Source organism: Brienomyrus brachyistius, chromosome 3 (assembly GCF_023856365.1).
Source record: "Brienomyrus brachyistius isolate T26 chromosome 3, BBRACH_0.4, whole genome shotgun sequence".
NCBI lineage: Eukaryota > Metazoa > Chordata > Actinopteri > Osteoglossiformes > Mormyridae > Brienomyrus > Brienomyrus brachyistius.
In genome coordinates this window covers 15,568,097-15,587,386 of record NC_064535.1, presented here as the reverse complement: position 1 = coordinate 15,587,386, position 19,290 = coordinate 15,568,097, and the positions used below count along the sequence as shown (strand labels likewise).

General features: G+C 42.9%; 2 protein-coding genes across 2 annotated transcripts; one reads left to right on the top strand and one right to left on the bottom strand.

Moving 5' to 3' along the window:
* Nucleotides 1-1,949: 1,949 nt before the first annotated feature.
* itih2 (inter-alpha-trypsin inhibitor heavy chain 2) lies at nucleotides 1,950-14,654 on the top strand. Its single transcript, XM_049006721.1, has 21 exons — nucleotides 1,950-2,148; nucleotides 2,253-2,288; nucleotides 3,149-3,190; nucleotides 3,742-3,914; nucleotides 4,159-4,263; nucleotides 4,539-4,701; nucleotides 5,925-6,032; nucleotides 6,536-6,664; nucleotides 6,792-6,908; nucleotides 7,253-7,421; nucleotides 7,845-7,970; nucleotides 8,430-8,611; nucleotides 9,215-9,400; nucleotides 9,634-9,773; nucleotides 10,003-10,175; nucleotides 10,671-10,784; nucleotides 11,085-11,198; nucleotides 11,561-11,759; nucleotides 13,134-13,306; nucleotides 13,547-13,658; nucleotides 14,218-14,654. The coding sequence occupies exons 1-21, from the start codon at nucleotides 2,047-2,049 to the stop codon at nucleotides 14,354-14,356; spliced, it is 2,802 nt and encodes a 933-aa protein (XP_048862678.1). The 5' UTR covers nucleotides 1,950-2,046; the 3' UTR covers nucleotides 14,357-14,654.
* kin (Kin17 DNA and RNA binding protein) lies at nucleotides 14,638-19,221 on the bottom strand. The gene is given in 13 exon segments (XM_049006727.1): nucleotides 14,638-14,998; nucleotides 15,096-15,196; nucleotides 15,288-15,387; nucleotides 15,658-15,780; nucleotides 16,895-17,012; nucleotides 17,282-17,339; nucleotides 17,598-17,616; nucleotides 17,618-17,647; nucleotides 17,841-18,022; nucleotides 18,157-18,279; nucleotides 18,370-18,413; nucleotides 18,535-18,629; nucleotides 18,955-19,221. Coding segments are annotated over 13 exon segments (1,170 nt in total). The 5' UTR covers nucleotides 19,069-19,221; the 3' UTR covers nucleotides 14,638-14,935.
* Between the last annotated feature and the right edge of the window lie 69 nt (nucleotides 19,222-19,290).

Here is a 19,290-nt window from a genome sequence, read left to right as displayed (position 1 = left end):
CCATAATTCAACGCATTTCACTATAATTTAATTACATGGTGCTATTTGGGAAGTGCCTAATTTGACTACTAACTTCGATTAACCCTTTAAAGTCCGTGTCGTGCTGCTTTATGATTAGAGCCATCTTGTCCCTGCATCAGTTAAGCAAGTGAACGAGATTAATAATCTTATAAAATATAAATAATCTCAGTGACAAGATATCCTGTTTTGCTTTGTAAACTATGGCGCAGTGTTCACATGCAAAAAGGGCTAATTCATTTACACCTTCCTTTGCTTCAAACCTTGCTCAAGGGAATGGCTTGCACACGACATTATTATTTATCCATCCATCCATTTTCCAAATCGCTTATCCTACTGGGTCGCGGGGGGTCCGGAGCCTATCCCGGAAGCAATGGGCACGAGGCAGGGAACAACCCAGGATGGGGGGCCAGCCCATTGCAGGGCACACTCACACATCATTCACTCACACATGCACACCTATGGGCAATTTAGCAACTCCAATTAGCCTCGGCATGTTTTTGGACTGCGGGGGGAAACCGGAGTACCCGGAGGAAACCCCACAACGACATGGGGAGAACATGCAAACTCCGCACACATGTGACCCAGTCGGAGACTTGAACCCGGGTCCCAGAGGTGTGAGGCAACAGCGCTAACCACTGCACCACCATGCCGCCTATGAAGTGCTCCTTCACTATGATATACAAAATCACAGTTAAATTATCTATTCTATAATTTTTGGTCGGATTTTCAATATTGAAAAATCGATGGTGGCAAAACCTTGATTCAATGTTGATATAAAGTGAGAGACTGAAGATCAACGTTGTTTCAACCTGTCTGTCTGATATGGAATCAATGTCATTTCAACATATGTGTGCTATCTGGGTTTAGTCAGTTAAAACTAAAGGTATACGCAGGTGTGGCATTCATTATGAATAACAGTGTCATACACAGACTTTTCAGGCAGGTGCTTGAACGGAGGTGGGGGGGGGGGGGGGGGCATGACCAACAGGTCGCGTGGTGGGGGGTATGGGTGGAATTCAGTGTATGCAGTTTATGGTAACCTGTTGGGTAATTCATATTGAAATATTAATCTGTATTGTTAAAGCTTTACTTGCACTATGCATATGAATTTATGTGAAATCAATTCTATTTTAATTCTACTTCCTATTTTCAAAGTCAAATTGAGATTCTGCACCAATTTGTGAACTGAATTTGATTTTTAAGGTCATTCTCAAGTCAGTTGTGAATGGTGCACAGCCCTGTTATTTACTCAAATGGCATACAGGTGTTACAACAACGGCCCCCTTTTACACTATTTTATAACCTACATTATAGTTGTATATTGCAATAGGCCTGCTAATCTCCTATTATATCATCAACTTCATTACGTTGTCCAGAAAAGACCGTTAATGTGTTTTTGTCATCTACTTTGGCCGATCTTTGTGTCCGAAAAAAGAACGACGTAGAAAATAACGAGTGGGTCGGAGCGCTGGTAAATTAACGAACAACTAATTAGTAAGGGTTTCTGGAAACACGTTCTAATTAACGATCGATCTTAAGTATGAGATAGCAAACTACTTAGCATAACCAACCTTTCTGGAAAGCCACCCCTGGACTGGTGACCCCTAGGTATGCGGTTCCAAAATTCAATAACGTATTGTCAAATTACGGTTATTTTAAAGTAACACGGAGAAAATCTTCTTGTTTATATTTCCAGTACTTTAACAGATAAAGGCTGTTAAACGTTGCAAGTGACTTATTTTTGTGTTAATCACATGCGTAAATGCTTCTACATATATAAAACTAACAGCTTTATTTACGCAAGACTCATCGGTTCAAATATAGAATGTTTGCAGGTCAAAATGCAGCATTTTCCCCCCTGCTCCCCAGGATATGCTAAACACAAATATTGACCTACGCTGAAACTCAGTCCAGCCGCAAGAGATTCTGACCCTTGAGCCTCAGGTTCATTGTACACTGTCTCTGTGCGCTTCCACTGAAGCTCTCTGGAATTGCCCCGGTGCCCACAGCCGCTGGCCCATCACCATGAGGCCGCTTCTGCTTCTCTTCCTTCTGCTCCTCGCTCTCGGGGCTGAAGCTTTCATCTTCACGTATGGTGGTCAACATTCGATGGAGCATCTGCGAGATGTGAGCGGCTTTTATTAGTAGCCATGGTACTGCGTGGCCATTTGTATGAAATTTATCAGAATGTCTGTGACCTTCTGCTAAACTCTGCATAATTGCTCTTATAGGAAGAGCCTGGTGAACATCTAAGCGCTAGATTCAGGGTGAGTACTTGGGTCATTCTTGATTCTATTCGATACGACTCTTGTTTTCCAAAGTTGTTTTGAAAATAATACATATATTATCAATATATGTTGAATTGGCTTGTACATACACATTTTTAAGGGAAGTATTGTTATTCTAACATTAACATTTTCAACATTTGGACAATTCAGTAATTCTAAACATTTAATAAAATATCTGAAAAATTATTTCTGAATATGGATGTGTGTGTATGTGGGGGGGGTGTTGTATTTACCACCTTGTGGGGACCAAATGTCCTCACAATGTGGTAAAAAAATGTTGCTTTTTAGCTTGTGGGGACATTTTTCAGGCAACTACAATATAAACCTCAAATTTATAAAAATCTGTTTATGCAATCAAAACCAAAAAGTCTTGTATTTTGTTTGCTTACTTATGGTTAAGGTTAGGGTTGGGTTGGGATTGAGGTTGTCATTGTTGGGATTAGGATTATGCCAATAGAAATGAATGGAAAGTTCCCAAAATGACATAAATATATGAACTGTGTGTGTGTGGATTATGTTTATATTACAAACCAAATGTTACCCACAATGTGATAAAAACCTGTTTTTCATTTCTCAGGTCCCCACAAAGACGTGTGTATGCAACTGAAAAACTAAACTTACCAAAAGTCTCGTATTTTGTTATGGTTAAATTTAGGGCTATGTAGGGATTAAGGTCATGGTGTTTTTCCCATAGAAATGAATGGAGAGTCCCCACAAAGATATAATTACAAATGTGTGTGTGTGTGGCTGCATATCTGTGTATGAGCACAAATGCAAATAGCGTACTAGCACACAAGGAAATAATTCGTTACCTCAAAGTAGTTGTATTTGTTTTTCAGAGGAGTCTGGTCGAGGATGAGGAAGGCATCGGCGATTCTGAGGTACACCGCCTGTCTGTTTGATCTGCAGTCACAGTGAGCATCCAGTCGTTTAATCTACAAATCGATGTCCATGTTTAAACAGATCAGAACGGCAGGCAGGTCATTGACTTTGCTGAGTTCGTATTGCCTCCATTCTTGGAATTGTTTTGGGCCTTTAATACATTTTTAACATTATTTTTTCTATTTGTTAATTGTTTTATGTGAAACAATATCCCAAAATCATCTGTAGTCAACTTCATCTCAGACTAAAAAGAGATCAAACCATGCAGGTTGTGACCATGGTCGCAACTTGATGATGTCTTTCGAATATCAGACAGAATAAACTAAAATGTGTTTTAAAACTTTTTCTGTGATTTTTGTTACTGTGACTAAGACCTTGAACTGATCTTCAAGGCAACCACGATCGGGGACAAGAATGTTCAAATACGGCTACCCCTGTGATCATACTCTGTATTGGTCCTTGTTATCCCTGTCATTGTAGTCCTCATCTTATTGGTGCATACCTGTGCTATCTGACCAATCACATTGCTGTTACTGTGTTGTGACTGTAGGCCGAAGTAGACAGGGGCATTGTGGTCCGCAGCTACAAGGTGGAGAGCCGAATTACATTGCGTTTCGCCCACACCACAGTCACGAGCGTGGTGAGCAACTTAGCCAAGGATGGCCAAAGTGTGGCCTTCAACACACAGATCCCCAAACGAGGATTCATCACCAACTTCACCATGTGAGACCCAGCCCTAATACATATCCCTCCCTTTCTTTGAAAAAATAATCCAAAATAATGCAAATTATTAATCTGTGTTTCCTGCAATGCACTTTCATCTCCTGCAGGCCACATATATGCTGTAATAAATAAATAAACGTTTACCTGAAGTGTACCTAAAGATCATTATGTATGTATCACATTTGTAAGGACCTGCTGCGTATTCTGTGTAGTACAAATGCACCTTTGTATGAGTGTATTGCAGGAATGTGAATCAGGTGACATATGTGGGCTCAGTGATGGAGAAGACAAAGGCCAGGAACCTCTACATCCAAGCCAGGGCTCAAGGCAAGGCGGCTGCCATAGTCAGGTATCACCCAGAATGCAATGCACTGAAGCATGCGACTCATCTCATGCTGTCTTTATTCTGAATGAGTCACGTCTAAACTGTCACAGCATGATTCTGATCAAGTGCAGCGCATTTAAAATGTATCACATTGACATTGGCATGGTTAGGAAATTTATGTATTATTTTATTAACTTAATATGAATAACATTATGATTGACAGAATGATGGTTCCTGCATGGGCTGCCATCGGTTGATTTGACAAGCACCTATCTTTCTTGACCATTCCTCCATTTCAGGTCGAGCACGCAGGACATGGAGGTGTTTAAAACGGAGGTGTACGTTCCTCCAGGCAGCCAAATCGAGTTCGAGCTGCACTACCAGGAACTGCTGCCCAGGAAGCTGGGCTCCTATGAACACACTCTTTACCTACAGCCAGGCCGACTGGTGCCCGACCTGCAGGTTGGAGTCCAAAACACATGCTTCCATTCCTCTTCTGTACCTAATGCTTATCCTGCAGCGCGTGCTGCTGAGCTTTGGGCCTGTTCAACGTCACACACATTGAATATGTTTTTTGTGGACTATGGAAGGAAACCTTGCTAGACAGAAATATAACTAGCCAGCTCCACACAGAGGCAGGGTCAGGAAATGACCCCCCCAACTCTGGAGATGTGAGGTTACAACACTACACATTGCTCCTGGTCCAACATGCTACACATTGCCACCACATGCTCCAAGGTCAAGATACATTCCTTTAAAATAATAATGCCAGGCTTTTTCATATGTCTTTTTTCAGGTCCGCTTGGGGGTCCTTACTCAAAATGCATTATGTGTTTAAATGGTAACACTTGACGAGGCACACCTACTTAGTGATAACTCACTTACTACTGAAGTACAACTCATGAACAATTATAGTTACTACATGAGAAAAGATGTCATGATTTATTAATGAAGAACAAACATGAGATCGGTATTTCACTTGTGTCATTCATTACTTGTACCTTCAGTAGTTCCTTAGTCGTTCTGGTAGTTTCTTCAGTAGTTCACAGGTTTACAAAATTGACAAACTGCTTTGTATGAAAGGTGCATCATGATTAATTAATGATAGACACATATGTGTTCAGTATTTAACTTGCGTTATACATGATACATAACTTGTTCCTTCAATAGTTCCTTAAGTAGTTCACAGAAGTTTATAGAACTGACAGATATAGTAACAAAAATAGTAACAGTTTGAGACATGCTTCACAAAACATTCGTCACAATTCATTAATGTTAAATTAACATGAAATCAGTATGTAACTAAGACTTAGTCTGTGGGTAATTAATACATGTTAGGTAAAGTGTTACCCAAATTATTTAGGACCTCAGTTATTCAGAGGCACTTGGAATTGTCCCAAGTCCCCCCCCCCCCCCAACTTTATGGTCCCTCTGGTAATTTGATTACTCAGCTGGCCATGGGATTTGACCCAGTCAGCTTGTTGACATGGAGGCAAATTCCTAACCCACATGTAACAAAACATTTGCAAATATTGCTGTATCTTTAGCAATTGAAAATAACCCTTTACAATCAATCCACTTTGTGGATAAGTGCTTGAAAGCAGACCAATGGCCCTTTTGCCATCACACAACAACAGTATGATTTCCTGCATCTGACCTTTGGGCTATGAACTTTCTGCTTCTAGGTAGATGTTTACATCTACGAACCCAAAGGTATCACGTTTGTGGAGACCCCAGAGAACCTGGGGGAGCAGTTTGTGGGCTTGATTGAAGTGGCGACCACTGGGAACAAGGTGAGGACCCCCTGTGGTTATACATTTCCTAACAGTGCAAAGGTTTACAGGATACCTGCCTGTAGAGAAGTACCTTCCACAGTCAGCTGATCATAGAGACAGATAGACTGAGGGTGTTTCTCAGGACCAAGAACGTGAAGATCGTACTTGTGGTCTTGGCAAGGCCAGTCTTGCTAACTTGCCTCTCAAGAATGAACTTGGGGCACAATGAATCATGGGATAGGACTTCTTTAGCAAGGATGCAACTGATGCACCCTTATATCTGGGGTGGAGCAAGAATGACATCCTCTGTACTGTCCATGGTACTTCTCTTCTTGAGCACTGGAACTGGTCTTTGGCGATGGAAGATGACATAAACTTGGTACAGAAGATCACAAGTACGGTCAAGTATGCATATGGAGAAACACCCGGAATTATCATAAGGGATTGTAGACACCTGATCGGAGGATATTGAGCGTGTAAGGCAGGGTCAGGGGCGGGAATAATGAACTCCATGTCTCCAGGCGCACGTGGGCTTCCGGCCCACGCTGGAACAGCAGAGGAGGTGTAAAAACTGCAGCTCCACAGCTGTGAATGGGGTCTTCACTGTGAAATACGACGTGAACAGGGATGGCGATGCGATGGAGCTGCAGGTACAATCATTAAACGAGTCACGCTGAATAAAAGTGCACTAACAGTATATCATTTACAGTATAATACTGGTGTAGAAGCGTGAAACTCGCATCTGCAGCACTAGCTGTTTTTGGCTCTCTCTCCTAGGTCTCAGACGGGCATTTTGTACAATTCTTTGCCCCGGAAAGGCTTGATCCTCTCCCCAAGAACATCGTGTTTGTCATCGATGTCAGCGGCTCCATGTGGGGCCTGAAGATGAGGCAGGTGAGGCTCTCACAGCAGTTAGATGAAATACCAGTTCTGCGTCGCCCTCTAGTGCTCGTCACCTGAAATTTGATGCAATACTGCCATCTGGTGACCTTTTTTTTTTGTTGGCAAGCTGTGGTCAGAGGACTGCGATCCTTGAAAAAAAATGAAAGTGGACCAATAGCTAAATTTATTTAATTCTGTTAAAATCCAGCTGTATCAAGTCCACTTCAAACTAAAAAAATGTACTAAGTACTATCGTTAGTTGTAGTAAAAGCAATAGTATAATTATCATCATAAAATTTGACAATTTGCTGTTGTGAGTAGAGTCTTTTTTTATCCCCACACTGCCTCTGTCCCAGATGGTGGAAGCCATGCAGACCATCCTTGATGATCTCAGAATGGACGACTATTTCAGCATCATTGATTTCAACCACAACGTCCGATGCTGGAGCGAGGACCTGGTTCCCGGCACCAACATCCAGGTGGCTGAAGCCAAGAAGTACATCCAAGCCATCAAGCCCAATGGGGGTGAGTGTGTTTGTGTCTGTGTGTGGAATAATCATCTGCATTTTTTGGGTGGAGGAGAGAGGGAGAGCTGTAGGAGAATGATGGAATAATCATCTGCATTTTTGGGTGGAGGAGACAGGGAGAGTTGTAGGAGAATGATGAAATAATCATCTGCATTTTTTGGGTGGAGGAGAGAGGGAGAGCTGTAGGAGAATGATGGAATAATCATCTGCATTTTTGGGTGGAGGAGACAGGGAGAGTTGTAGGAGAATGATGGAATAATCATCTGCATTTTTTGGGTGTAGGAGAGAGGGAGAGCTGTAGGAAAATGATGGAATAATCATCTGCATTTTTTGGGTGTAGGAGAGAGGGAGAGTTGTAGGAGAATGATGGAATAACCATCTGTTTTACAGTGCTATAGAGATATGATGTCTGTCATAACAGGAACCAACATTAACGAGGCACTCCTGAGGGCCATCCACATGCTGACTCGGGCGTCCAATGAGGGCCTTATTGACCACCGTTCTGTTTCCATGATCATCCTGTTTTCTGACGGTGACCCCACAGTCGGTACGTCATGCTAGCATCTGTGCCACACTGCCAGTGCCTTCTCCTCACATCATCATGACCAACCAAGCCTGTAGACATCACTGGGATCTCCCAGATGTGGTTTATGGGGAGGTCTGGGGTGGACCTGAAATGGGCAGGCACATTTCACAATCACAGGACATTTCTTTTTGCACTATACAAACTACTATGTAATAGCATTTATTTGTATTTATTTAGTATGGATTTCTGTGCCATGCTTCTTCCAATATTCTTTGCATTGCTACAGTTTATTGTTGTTTATTATTTGTTCATTGTCACTTTCTAAATGTGCTTTACTGTCTAAATATGTATTTTGTGCTGCTGTATCCATCCATCCATCCATCCATCCATCCCTCCATCCATCCAAACATGCCCCCTCCAGCAACGTAACCTCCAGGGAAACTGTTCCCCCTCTCCCCTGCTGTCTACCCCATCTCCCAGGTGAGATCAAGCTGAAGGCCATCCAGAGGAACGTCAAGCGCTACATGCGTGAGCAGTTCTCCCTCTTCTCCCTGGGGATTGGCTTTGACGTGGACTTTGACTTCCTCGAGCGCATCGCCATGGAGAACCGAGGCGTGGCCCGCAGGGTCCATGCCATACAGGGGGCCACAGAGCAGATGCGGGTACCATAGACTTACTTTTCTACCTCTAGACTAGATCTTCCTCCCTTCATCATTTCTCCTACCTCTAGAGGAAGATGCTGTTCTGACTTAAATAGCTCTTTGACAAGCAGTCTGATTGGGTGCTTTTTAATTAGTAACACCTTTGTAATAACACAAACATTTGTGTTTACTGCCCTTTTGGAAGCCTATGACCCCAACTGCAATTAACTGCAAAGTGGGAAGAACAAAACTGAATGAGTGAAATAATGACCTGGTTTAGAAAAATAATGACACTTTAATAAAAAGAAAATGTCTGAGAAGAAGGTATGTGCGGTTATGTTGAACATTGCTTGTCAAAGGACTTTTGTTGTGAAACCAATAAGTCTGTTACATTTTTACAGAATTAAGCAAGCATCCCAAGTCTTTCTGTGACACTATATATGCAACAATCTGCTAATAACAGCATTAGTGAAATATTCAAAAATGACCACTGACATGCAAACAGAGCAAACAGAATCTTCCAGGGTGTTTCACCCCCCCCCCCCCCACCCCATCAGATCTATCCACTCGCTCTTTCACTGCAGTCCTCTCCTCCCAGTGATCCTAAATCTCCCTGTCCCCCAGAGCTTCTACAACGAGCTGTCTTCACCTCTCCTGAGAAACATCATCTTCCAGTCCCTCAAGGACTCACTCTCCGACGTGACTGAGAGCCGTTTCGACAAGTTCTTCAAAGGCTCCGAGATCGTGGTGGCGGGCAAGGTGGCCTCATGCGACTCCAACGTGCTGGAGGCCATGATCACGGCCTCCGCGGTGAGCACTTTCCCGTAGCGCATGCGACGCTGCCGACATCTAACCCATATTGGAGGAAAGCTTTTAAGGTCTGGGGCTATTAAGGGACTTTTGATGACTGAACAGTGCATTCTGTACACAAGTCATGAGCTCCCACATTCCTTCTAAAGCTCAGATGGAAGAATGCACAATTAATGCAAACACCTGTGTTCCACTGCTAAGTTATACTGCATATCTCTTTCACTAACCCCCAGGCCAAACAGGACTTTCAGATAACAGCAAAGGCAGACTGTGAAGTGCTGGACCGTGATCTCATTCTCCAACCTCACACCTTTGCCGGGTTCAGCAAGCAAATGTGGGCCTACCTCGTCATCAACCAACTACTGGCTGACCGGTGGGTGTCACAGGACACAGGGGCATTTAGGGTTAGGCTGACTGGGTGCATGACTGGGTAAGTCTTAAGTATGAATAAGACAGATGAGGGGACTTCTTTGAATAAGTATTATTATCCATTGTTTTCTATACGAACCAACTATTCCTTTAAATGCCTAGAAAATCACTTAATGCTTATGCGCCGTGAACCACATCCTCCCGCTGACTGGCTCTCCAATTTGTCCACTCAGGTCACTGGCTTCCACAGCGGCCAAGAAGAGGAAGATCACAGAGAAGATCGTGAAACTGGCAACCGAGCACCAGTTTGTGACACCACTCACCGCTATGCTGGTGGAGAGTGAGGGGGGGCAAGAGAGGCTACTCGCCGATTCTCCCAAGGACCCCAAACAAGGCTGCTGCCTAGGTGCCTGACCAAAAATGTTGATGTATAATTTGTTCTTAAATAAATAAATTGATAAATAACAATGGATGAGTTTTCATCCATAATTGTTTATCCAATAGTATCACAATGAGTCTAGATCCTATCTCAGATAGCACAAGATACCCTAGATGGGATGCCAGTCTAACACAGTGTACATATATACTAAGATGCATAGAGATATCAACTCGCCAAACCCAAATGCTCTTGCAAACCCGTTGGAACATGGAGAGATCACGCAAACTTTACAGACAGAGATGATATTCAAATCACAACCCAGAAGTTGTGAGGCTACAGTGATACTAAACGCAGTTTAAACTACATCTGGGAGACCCCAGTGTGCAGAATAGGGCAACATTTAAGCAGACATACTGATTTTCCCTATTGTAGTGCTCCTCCATTAACTACCAATGAAAAAGCCAATGTTTTATGTGTTGTGGCCTTTGACATTCAAAACATTCAAAATTGTTCACACATCAGGTCCTGTTTCCAATGGGAAGGTGACGGTGGTCCATGGCGTTCCACCCTGGACCCTGGCGACCCCTGTGCCCACGCCAGCTGCCACCAGGACCGAAATCATCCGAGTCAACATAGGTATGTTTCATTTATCTAGTGGCTATTTGTCATCTTCCTTCCCATTCTGACAAGCTGAAGGGGGCCCCCTGGTGGCCGCTGGGCTCTCTGCAGCTGCTTATGTCTTGGGTCGGCCCTGAGTTTGACTTCCCTGTTCCTGTCCCTTCCCACAGTCTCTCTCCCTACCCACCCAAACCCTGCTTAGAAACCGCGGGCCCTGGCTACGCTTGAGCTGTCCTGGGGCTTTGGGGAGGAGGAGCTGAGAGGAGATACCTGCTAGATCCACAGCACTAATGACCATCTCTCACTCCCTCTGCACAGTTGAGAACGACCCTCACTTCACAGTCTATCTGCCCAAGGCCCAGCTGGACATCTGCTTCAACATCGACTCCGAGCCAGGAGACATCCTCAGCCTAGTATCTGATCCTGGATTAGGTAGAAGGATGCTGCCTCTTGTGTTTGTGTCTAATCCAGGGGTCTCCAACTCCGGTCCTGGAGAGCTACTATCCAGTAGGTTTTCTATCCTACCCAGCTTCTGATGAGTCACACTTGTTCCTGGTATTTACCTGAGAGCAGGTGTGGCTCATCAGAAGCCAGGTAGGATAGAAACCTTACTAGATGGTGGCTCTCCAGGACCGGAGTTGGAGACCCCTGTCCTAATCTATTATAATCCTTTCCCTTGCTGTAACATGAAGGGAAACGATCTGATGCGTGTGACTGAAAATCCTATCATGCCTTTTAGTGATCATCATAAATATTAATATATTAATGCTACATTATGATAATGCACATGCAAGGTGTCGTGGTGAACGGCAAGCTCATAGCAGGAAAGCAGATGAAGAACAACAAGCTGAACACATACTTTGGCACCATCAGCATCTACTACCGCCCCCTGGGGGTGAGGGTGGACGTCAGCACCCAACTGATTACAGTGATTGATGGGGAGGATAAGCATGCCATCTCCTGGGCGTCAGCCACCGACGCCACATTCGGCGGGTATGTCTGCGGACTGGCGAGGATTTTAGCGGCAGTGACTTTGGATAAAAGTGTCAGAGCCAAAAGGAGATCTTCATAGTGATTATAAGTTTTCAGAACAGATTTAAGAGCCTTGGCGTCACCTTATAACAGGAACACGGGGGACGAGGCAGCAGTGCACTCTGAATCTATCACAGCTGCATAAGCACATAATCAAACTGTAGGGGGTGGGGGTATAGGGAACAACCCAGGATGGGGGGCCAGCCCATCGCAGGGCACACTCACACACCAGTCACTCACACATGCACACCTACGGGCAATTTAGCAACTCCAATTAGCCTCAGCATGTTTTTGGACTGTGGGGGAAACCGGAGGAAACCCCACGACGACATGGGGAGAACATGCAAACTCCACACACATGTGACCCAGGCGGAGACTCAAACCCGGGTCCCAGAGGTGTGAGGCAACAGTGCTAACCACTGCACCACCATGCCGCCCCTTGTGTCCCACGTAATATTAAACTCTCTCCTATGCCATTGTGTATGTTTGGCTGTTATTGTTTTATCTGATCAGTGGGTTACAGCTTATATTTAAATCGCACTAATTCTATGATGACGCTTTTCCACTGGCATACAGGAACCAGGCCGTATCCAACCCGTACTGCGAAGAGACACTAGTTACAGTGAAGTTCCACCTCACTTTGATTTTTCCACTGCAGAAGGGTCGGTGCGATTAAGGTGTTACTGGGGGAGTGACAGTGATGAAAAACTGAAAATACGCATATTTACTGTTCACATGGTGTACATCGTGATTTACGATATGCTATTTTCTGCTAGCACGCCTGTGAGAATTGCCGTGTCACGTTAGCATCAACCACTAGTGGAATTAGCATTCGCTTGTGTATATTTGCGTTATCCATTCCGTTCAGCTGTTCTATACTATTTTTTTTAATAGGAGGTTAGAAAATTTTAAGTTCGGAGTTATTGGGAATGGATCAATACACCACAGTGTGTAATACTGCTAATCCATGCATATCAATGCAGACCACTGGTTCTTTCATTTCTGTGCATTTATTTGTTATTTTACTTTGAAGGTTTTAAATAAGGAATATTCTCCGTGCTTTTCAATCAGATGTTGGTGATGTAACCACTTCAGTTTAGTCACACTTTTGGCCCCTCTGCTAAGCAGGGCCACGTCAGCACAGGTACAGGTCAGGTACAGCTCGCATAATTTACAATGGAAAAACCATCTCTTCGTGGTTCAGTTTGGATATGGGTTGCTTTTTGGTAGAAGTGGAAAAACCGCCCTAAGTTAGCTTTGATATAGAATTTAAGGGCAAATATAACCAGCTTGCTGTTTGAACCTGAAACCTCTTTTTGCTTGCTCCCAACTCAGAGTGAAAATCTCCATCATGAAGGACGCCAAGGTGAACGTGACCCTAAGAGACAACATATCCTTCATGGTCGTGCTGCACCGCGTGTGGAAGAAGCACCCGTTCAACGTGGACTTCCTGGGATTGTACACCCCTGACGACAATGCCTTCTCCCCCCTTGTCCACGGCCTCATCGGTGGGTCAGGGTGAAGTCGTGCTTCATTATCAGTCCAGATTTGAACCTGGTTCTAGCTGTGACCTTCAACCCAAACCATAAGAATCATTACAGGCATGGAATTTAGAGTTAGAACCACAACTAAAATCCTCATCAGAGACTCCCAGGAGAACATTTTACAGGCTCAGTTGAGTCTCTTGGTAACACAGTGATCCTGGATAGTTTATCTAACTGACTTGCACCCATTGTGCCTGACTTCAGGTCAGTTCACTATAGAACCCACCGTTAAGGTATACGAGATCCACGAGGGAACCGACCCAATGAAGATGGAAGCTACCATGGAAGTGAAAGGGAACAAACTAGCTGTTACTAGGTATGATATTAACATGTGGCAACCACAGCCTCCGCCCCCACCAGCAGCGGCATTTACCACTACTCAAGCTACCACCACCTAGGCCACAGTCAGTCAGTATGGGGGCCCAGAAAGAATGAACCCACTCCTGTTCACAATGTATGATTTTACAAACTTAGTGCAGGTGTGAACATTTCTTTTATGTAATGTTATTAGCATCAACAATGATCGATATCTTTACACATAAATTCCCTATTAGCCAATTTAGAAGAGAAGGAATGACTACAGATGTCAGGCTACAAATGCACCATGCAGGTTCCTGATTGAGTAATGCAAAGTTAAGACAGCTAATTCCAAAATAGGTTGTTTAAAAAAAGCTTCTGAAAAACACTTCTGGACTCTGGAACCATGGATATTGAACGAACAATATTAAATTTTACCCAACCTATACAAAAAAAATTCAGGTACAACACACATTGCATAATTTTTAACACAATGAATAGATCAAAGAAACACGCAACATAAGTTTCTTTTGTCACATTGATCTGAAACTTTCTTTTCCTGTATTTGTGTCAAACAGGGGTTGGCAGAAGGACTACAGAAAGAACCGGAAGTATGGGTCCAATGTGTTCTGCTGGTTCATTCACAACAGCGGGAAGGGTTTCATCGACGGACACTACAAAAAATACATTGTCCCGCGGCTGGACAGTTTCCTGTAGAGACCCTGAAAGGACCCTCCCCGTTAATTTTAATATGGAGAGGTACAGGGCAGGGGGCCGTTTTAGGGATAAAAATAAATATGATCCACTATTAGGTAATAATGAGATCCATGCAAAACAGTGGTGACAGCAATTGATGAAATGTCAAAAGTTGAGGAAGTTGAGATTGATGAGGTAGATACTCAGCCAACTGGACCTTACAATGGGATGTGTAATATGGTGACATAGGATTTGAGACCCCCCCCCCCAAAAAAATAAATAAAAAAATAAAAACTCTCCACTTCAGTGGCAATAACAAGTATGCAATGTTTAATATCCCAAAATAATGCTATCAATATCAAGTTAGACAAAATTTGATGATGACGATCAAATCATAAGTCTGAATGGTGGATTACTTACAATAGTTACAATAAAATGGGAAAAAAAATATTCTTACATTGAAACCAAAGCTAAAAATATCTGCAATAGAATAAGCATATTTACAAGAATCCCACATTAAAAGGAAATAAATGAGATTAACAACTCTGACATGGTAGAGCTCATACAACAGCCATGAAGTCCATCAGACTATAATCCAATTCAGGCCAGTTTGGAGAAGTCTTCATATGCAATTCCGTCCACCGTCTTTCCTTTCAGGTGACCCTGAGGACAAATGACACAGTTGTGAGTAACTCCAAGTGTAAGTATCAACACGGCAGTAGTGAGTGGGGGGGGGAGGGGGGTGGCAGCCATCACTGACCGAGTCCAGAATGAGCTTAGCGGAGAAGCTCTTCTCATTGATGCTGTCAAGTATTGCAATGGTTTCCCTGTAGGTCCCGTTTAACACCATGACGTGTTTCCCTGAAACAGAATGCAGGTATTAATTAGCGAAGGCAGTGGGGGGGGAGCAAATTACCTGAATGATGGATTTTTAACCACAGTCATGGCTCACCTGGTGCAGGAATGACCGTCTCTACGTGGCTCTGGTCCAGTTTCAGTTTGTCCCCAGAGTCCATCATCTTCACAACAGCTGTGTACTTATCCAGAACTTCCTGCAACATATGATACAATAGATCAGAGCTGTGTGGCACCAAACACAAGACCTCAAAGCTACACGAGACAGAACCTCATTCCAGAACCTGGATAACTTCAGGACTCCTTCATTGGTTGATCAACAGTCAATCAACAAACCACAAGCTATTTACTGATGTGCCAAAGAAGAGATGATGATGATGATGATGATAAAACTCAAATTTTAATATTAACTTTAACGATAATAATGTTAGGAAAAATAGAGAGGAATTGAAGGCAGAGTGCAGTACCTGAATAATTCCTTTCTTCTTGTGGTACTTCTCCCCAAGTCGCTTGGTGATGACCTTCACCACAATGTTAGGTTGCAACCAGTGGTCAGTTCTTGTAGATTTCTTCTTCTTCTGTTCCTCCATCTGAATCCACCACAAGTAAAAGACAGTCAGGAAAAACAGGAATTCAAAGATTTAGGACACATTGTTCAAAAGTTTAGTGAAACCACTGAGGCAGCACGAAGAACTGAGATGTTACCTACAGCATGGGGTCAATTTTTTGCTGCATTATAAACACACAAGTTCTAAAAATGTTAAACAACATGTTATGGTCAAAAGCTCGCTGAACAAAAGTACAATGTTGGTAAAGACCCAGTTAAACATCCGCCATAACTTAACCTTTAACTAGACTTTATATTAATTAATGGCAAAAGGGGATGAAGATATAAAAAAAAAATGCTGAGCCAGATAACGATCTTGCATAAAATACATAATTTTGAATATCTGAAATTTACTACGACCTAAAATTTCCCAGACATTAAATCGCTTCATTGGTGCTCTTAGGCTAATATACATCAAGACAGGCATCTCACAACCAGAGCTGTAGATGGGATTACTTGCCCACTGAATCTACATCCACAAAATGACCACGTGACCAGTGGTTAACATTTGACCATATGCATTAAACACAACCTCTAATACGCCAGGCTGACATACACTACCAGTCACTACGGTTTTTGCACACCAAGTTTTTAGCACTTTTCCATTTATTTCATAAACTGCGGATTTTTTTTACATTCATTTTAAGCACTGGAAAGTTGAGTGAACAATTATAAATGAAAATAAAAAAAAGTTTACTTTGTAACATGGAAAGAGTATGCAACAGTGTATGTCTGACATCCTATTAACTGGTTGTGTGGTGATGGTATAGTCAGATTCTAGGCTCTCCTTTAACTTTAAATGCACTAGTTAGGTGTTTCATCCCATGAAACAGAGCAGTATGTAATGTCCATTGCAGAAAGAATGTCTTAAATTTTCTCTGCTATTAAAACTGCTAGAGGAGATGAACCAAAGATATGACATTTTTGCTAGTAAAGGTATTCAAATGGTGATCATACTGTAAATGTATTGGTTAGCAAACAATGTTGAGTGTTTTTTTTTAGTAAATATTAAGTAACATGCAAATACAGAAAATCTCAATGTGTACAAAAACATCTGACTGGCATTGTATACAGCAGCAAGTATTTTTAAATGGCACCTCGATGATTTCGTCCAGAGCCGACTTCTTCTTCTTCCCCCTGGACTCGGAGGAGTGACCAGACTCCTTGCGCTTTGCTGAAACAGCAGCTTGGAGGGCACTGGGAGCCAGGGCAGAACTGGGGAACCGAAGGGAAAGTGTGTCCATTTTAATAATCCAGCACATGAAACTGTAACCCATGTTTGTTCAAGGCATCATTAAATAACCTAGATGATAAACTGTCCCGCAACCACCATTCAGAAATCGGAGAAAACATCGGTTTACAGTGTGGGCGTCAATAAAAATACTAATAATTCCTTCAGATGCTAATAATTCCTTCAATAATCTCCCCCCCCCCCCCCCACATATCTGGTTCTGACCCTCCATTTCCATCATGCGATTGGTTACCTTGATTTGGAAGGACCAGCCGCAGATGAACATGCCCCCTTCGCCAGATTAAAGACCACTAAAAAGAAATGCCAACATAGCACATGGACAGACGGTGCCGTTATAAAGTATTTAGGTACAGACACATACAGACAAACACACTACACGTTTAAAACAGCAAAAAGAATTATAGACATTAATACCCAGTCACAATAAAATAAGACATCGGTAAACAGTAACCATGCAAAGAATGTCAGGAAAAGTACTGCTTGAAAGTCTATAGCATCAGATCAGAAATAAGTAATAATGCATAGTGGGTATTTTTCACTGCCTGTACCCTTCTCTTCCTCGCTTTCCCCGTTTCAGTTCTGTGAAGACGGGAGTCTCCTGCAAAAACAAGGGAAATATTGCGATTCAGTGCCTAATATACACAGAACCAGGATTCACATACCGGAAATTCTGGAATAAGCAGACACAGAGACACAGACGTTCTGTCTACACATTCACAGAAAAGCCATGAAGAGATTTGATCGCAGCTACGAGTGGGGTGGGGGGGTGAGGATAGCATGGCCTCGCTTACCTCCTCTCTGCCCTCTCTACCACGCCGCACTTGGTCCTCTATGAACTTGGCACTCCTCTCTTCATCATCCAGGTCCTGCTTCTTCTTCTTCTCCAGTTCTTCCTGGCGCCGAATTGTCTCTGGGTCACGGTCAATGTACTGCATGTACCAGCCTTTTGGCGTCTCATCCACTTTACAGTAGCCTTTGAAACATAATTAATTAAAAAATGAATCCAACATCCCAACTGCATAAATAGCTTCCTAGTGCGAAACACTGAAAGAGCACCAGTGAAAATAAACACCGTTTATAAATATTTCCAATTCGTCATCCACTCACCTTCCCTACCGACCCACTTAGTAAAGTCTGTAAGCGTCTCCCATTGTGTGGCGTTCATGTGGATGTGCTCCCTGTTACTGATGTACTCGTTATACACAATGTTGTTGTGGACTCGCTTTGTTCCTGCGGGTGGGAACAAATTATTGCTGCTCCGTACTAAAACGAATCAGACACACAGATTTAGCGCACAAATCGTACGACGGTGATACTTACCAAAACGCCTTCTAAGAAGCTCCAAAAAGTCGTTCTTGAACTCCCTGAAAACAAAATCCAAAGATGCAAGCTGGGCGTCTCCTGATGGAACATCTATTACTTCCGCACATTACGGCATGTAACACAACCGTACGGATGAAACACTGCTGGGTCACAGGCACTTACTGTGAGAAATAGTCCATAAACTGGCGGGGATTCTCCGAGGCGAGCAAAAGCTGTCTCTGGTGGGACTCGGACATACAGTGACACTTAAAGCCATTCTGAGGGTAGATGTAAAAAAAAAAGTGGTTCAGTGTTTAAACCCATAAAATTATTACATAAACTAAACAAACCTCAAATATTATACAATTTCTATAGTTATATAGAAATAAACAAACATTACTTATAAACCTGGCCCATAAACACCCAACGAACATGTAGTCACATGCAGCCACTAAACTAAATACATGCATCTTGCTAATTTCATGAACCACATTTTGCAACATTATTTTGATACTGCTGCAAACTGAATAGTAGAGTTTCGAACCAGTCACTCGCTTTTGCATTGCAGTACTAGATCCTTGAAACTACAGATAACAGCCTTACCTCATCTCTACACTGCTTCTGACACATCTGACAATACCAGCGAAGCTTTTGAAGACCTTTCGCTTTTATCCTATTTGCGATTGCTTTCGGAGTTAAAAATTCCGCCTTCCCCATACTGGAACGTAGATGTACACAAATAACAGAAAAAAACTCAAACAAATCAAATCAAAAGTGGCAATAAACTAACAGCTCAGTGGATTACCTCCGCTAAAACTGAAGTAGGCAAGAGACACGGCGCGTTCCTGCACGCTACGTCATGAATCCGTGCTCTCTTTCTCCCGCGAGAACACGAACTCTCGCCGAACACTACAGAAATACCGCGAGAACACAACGTGA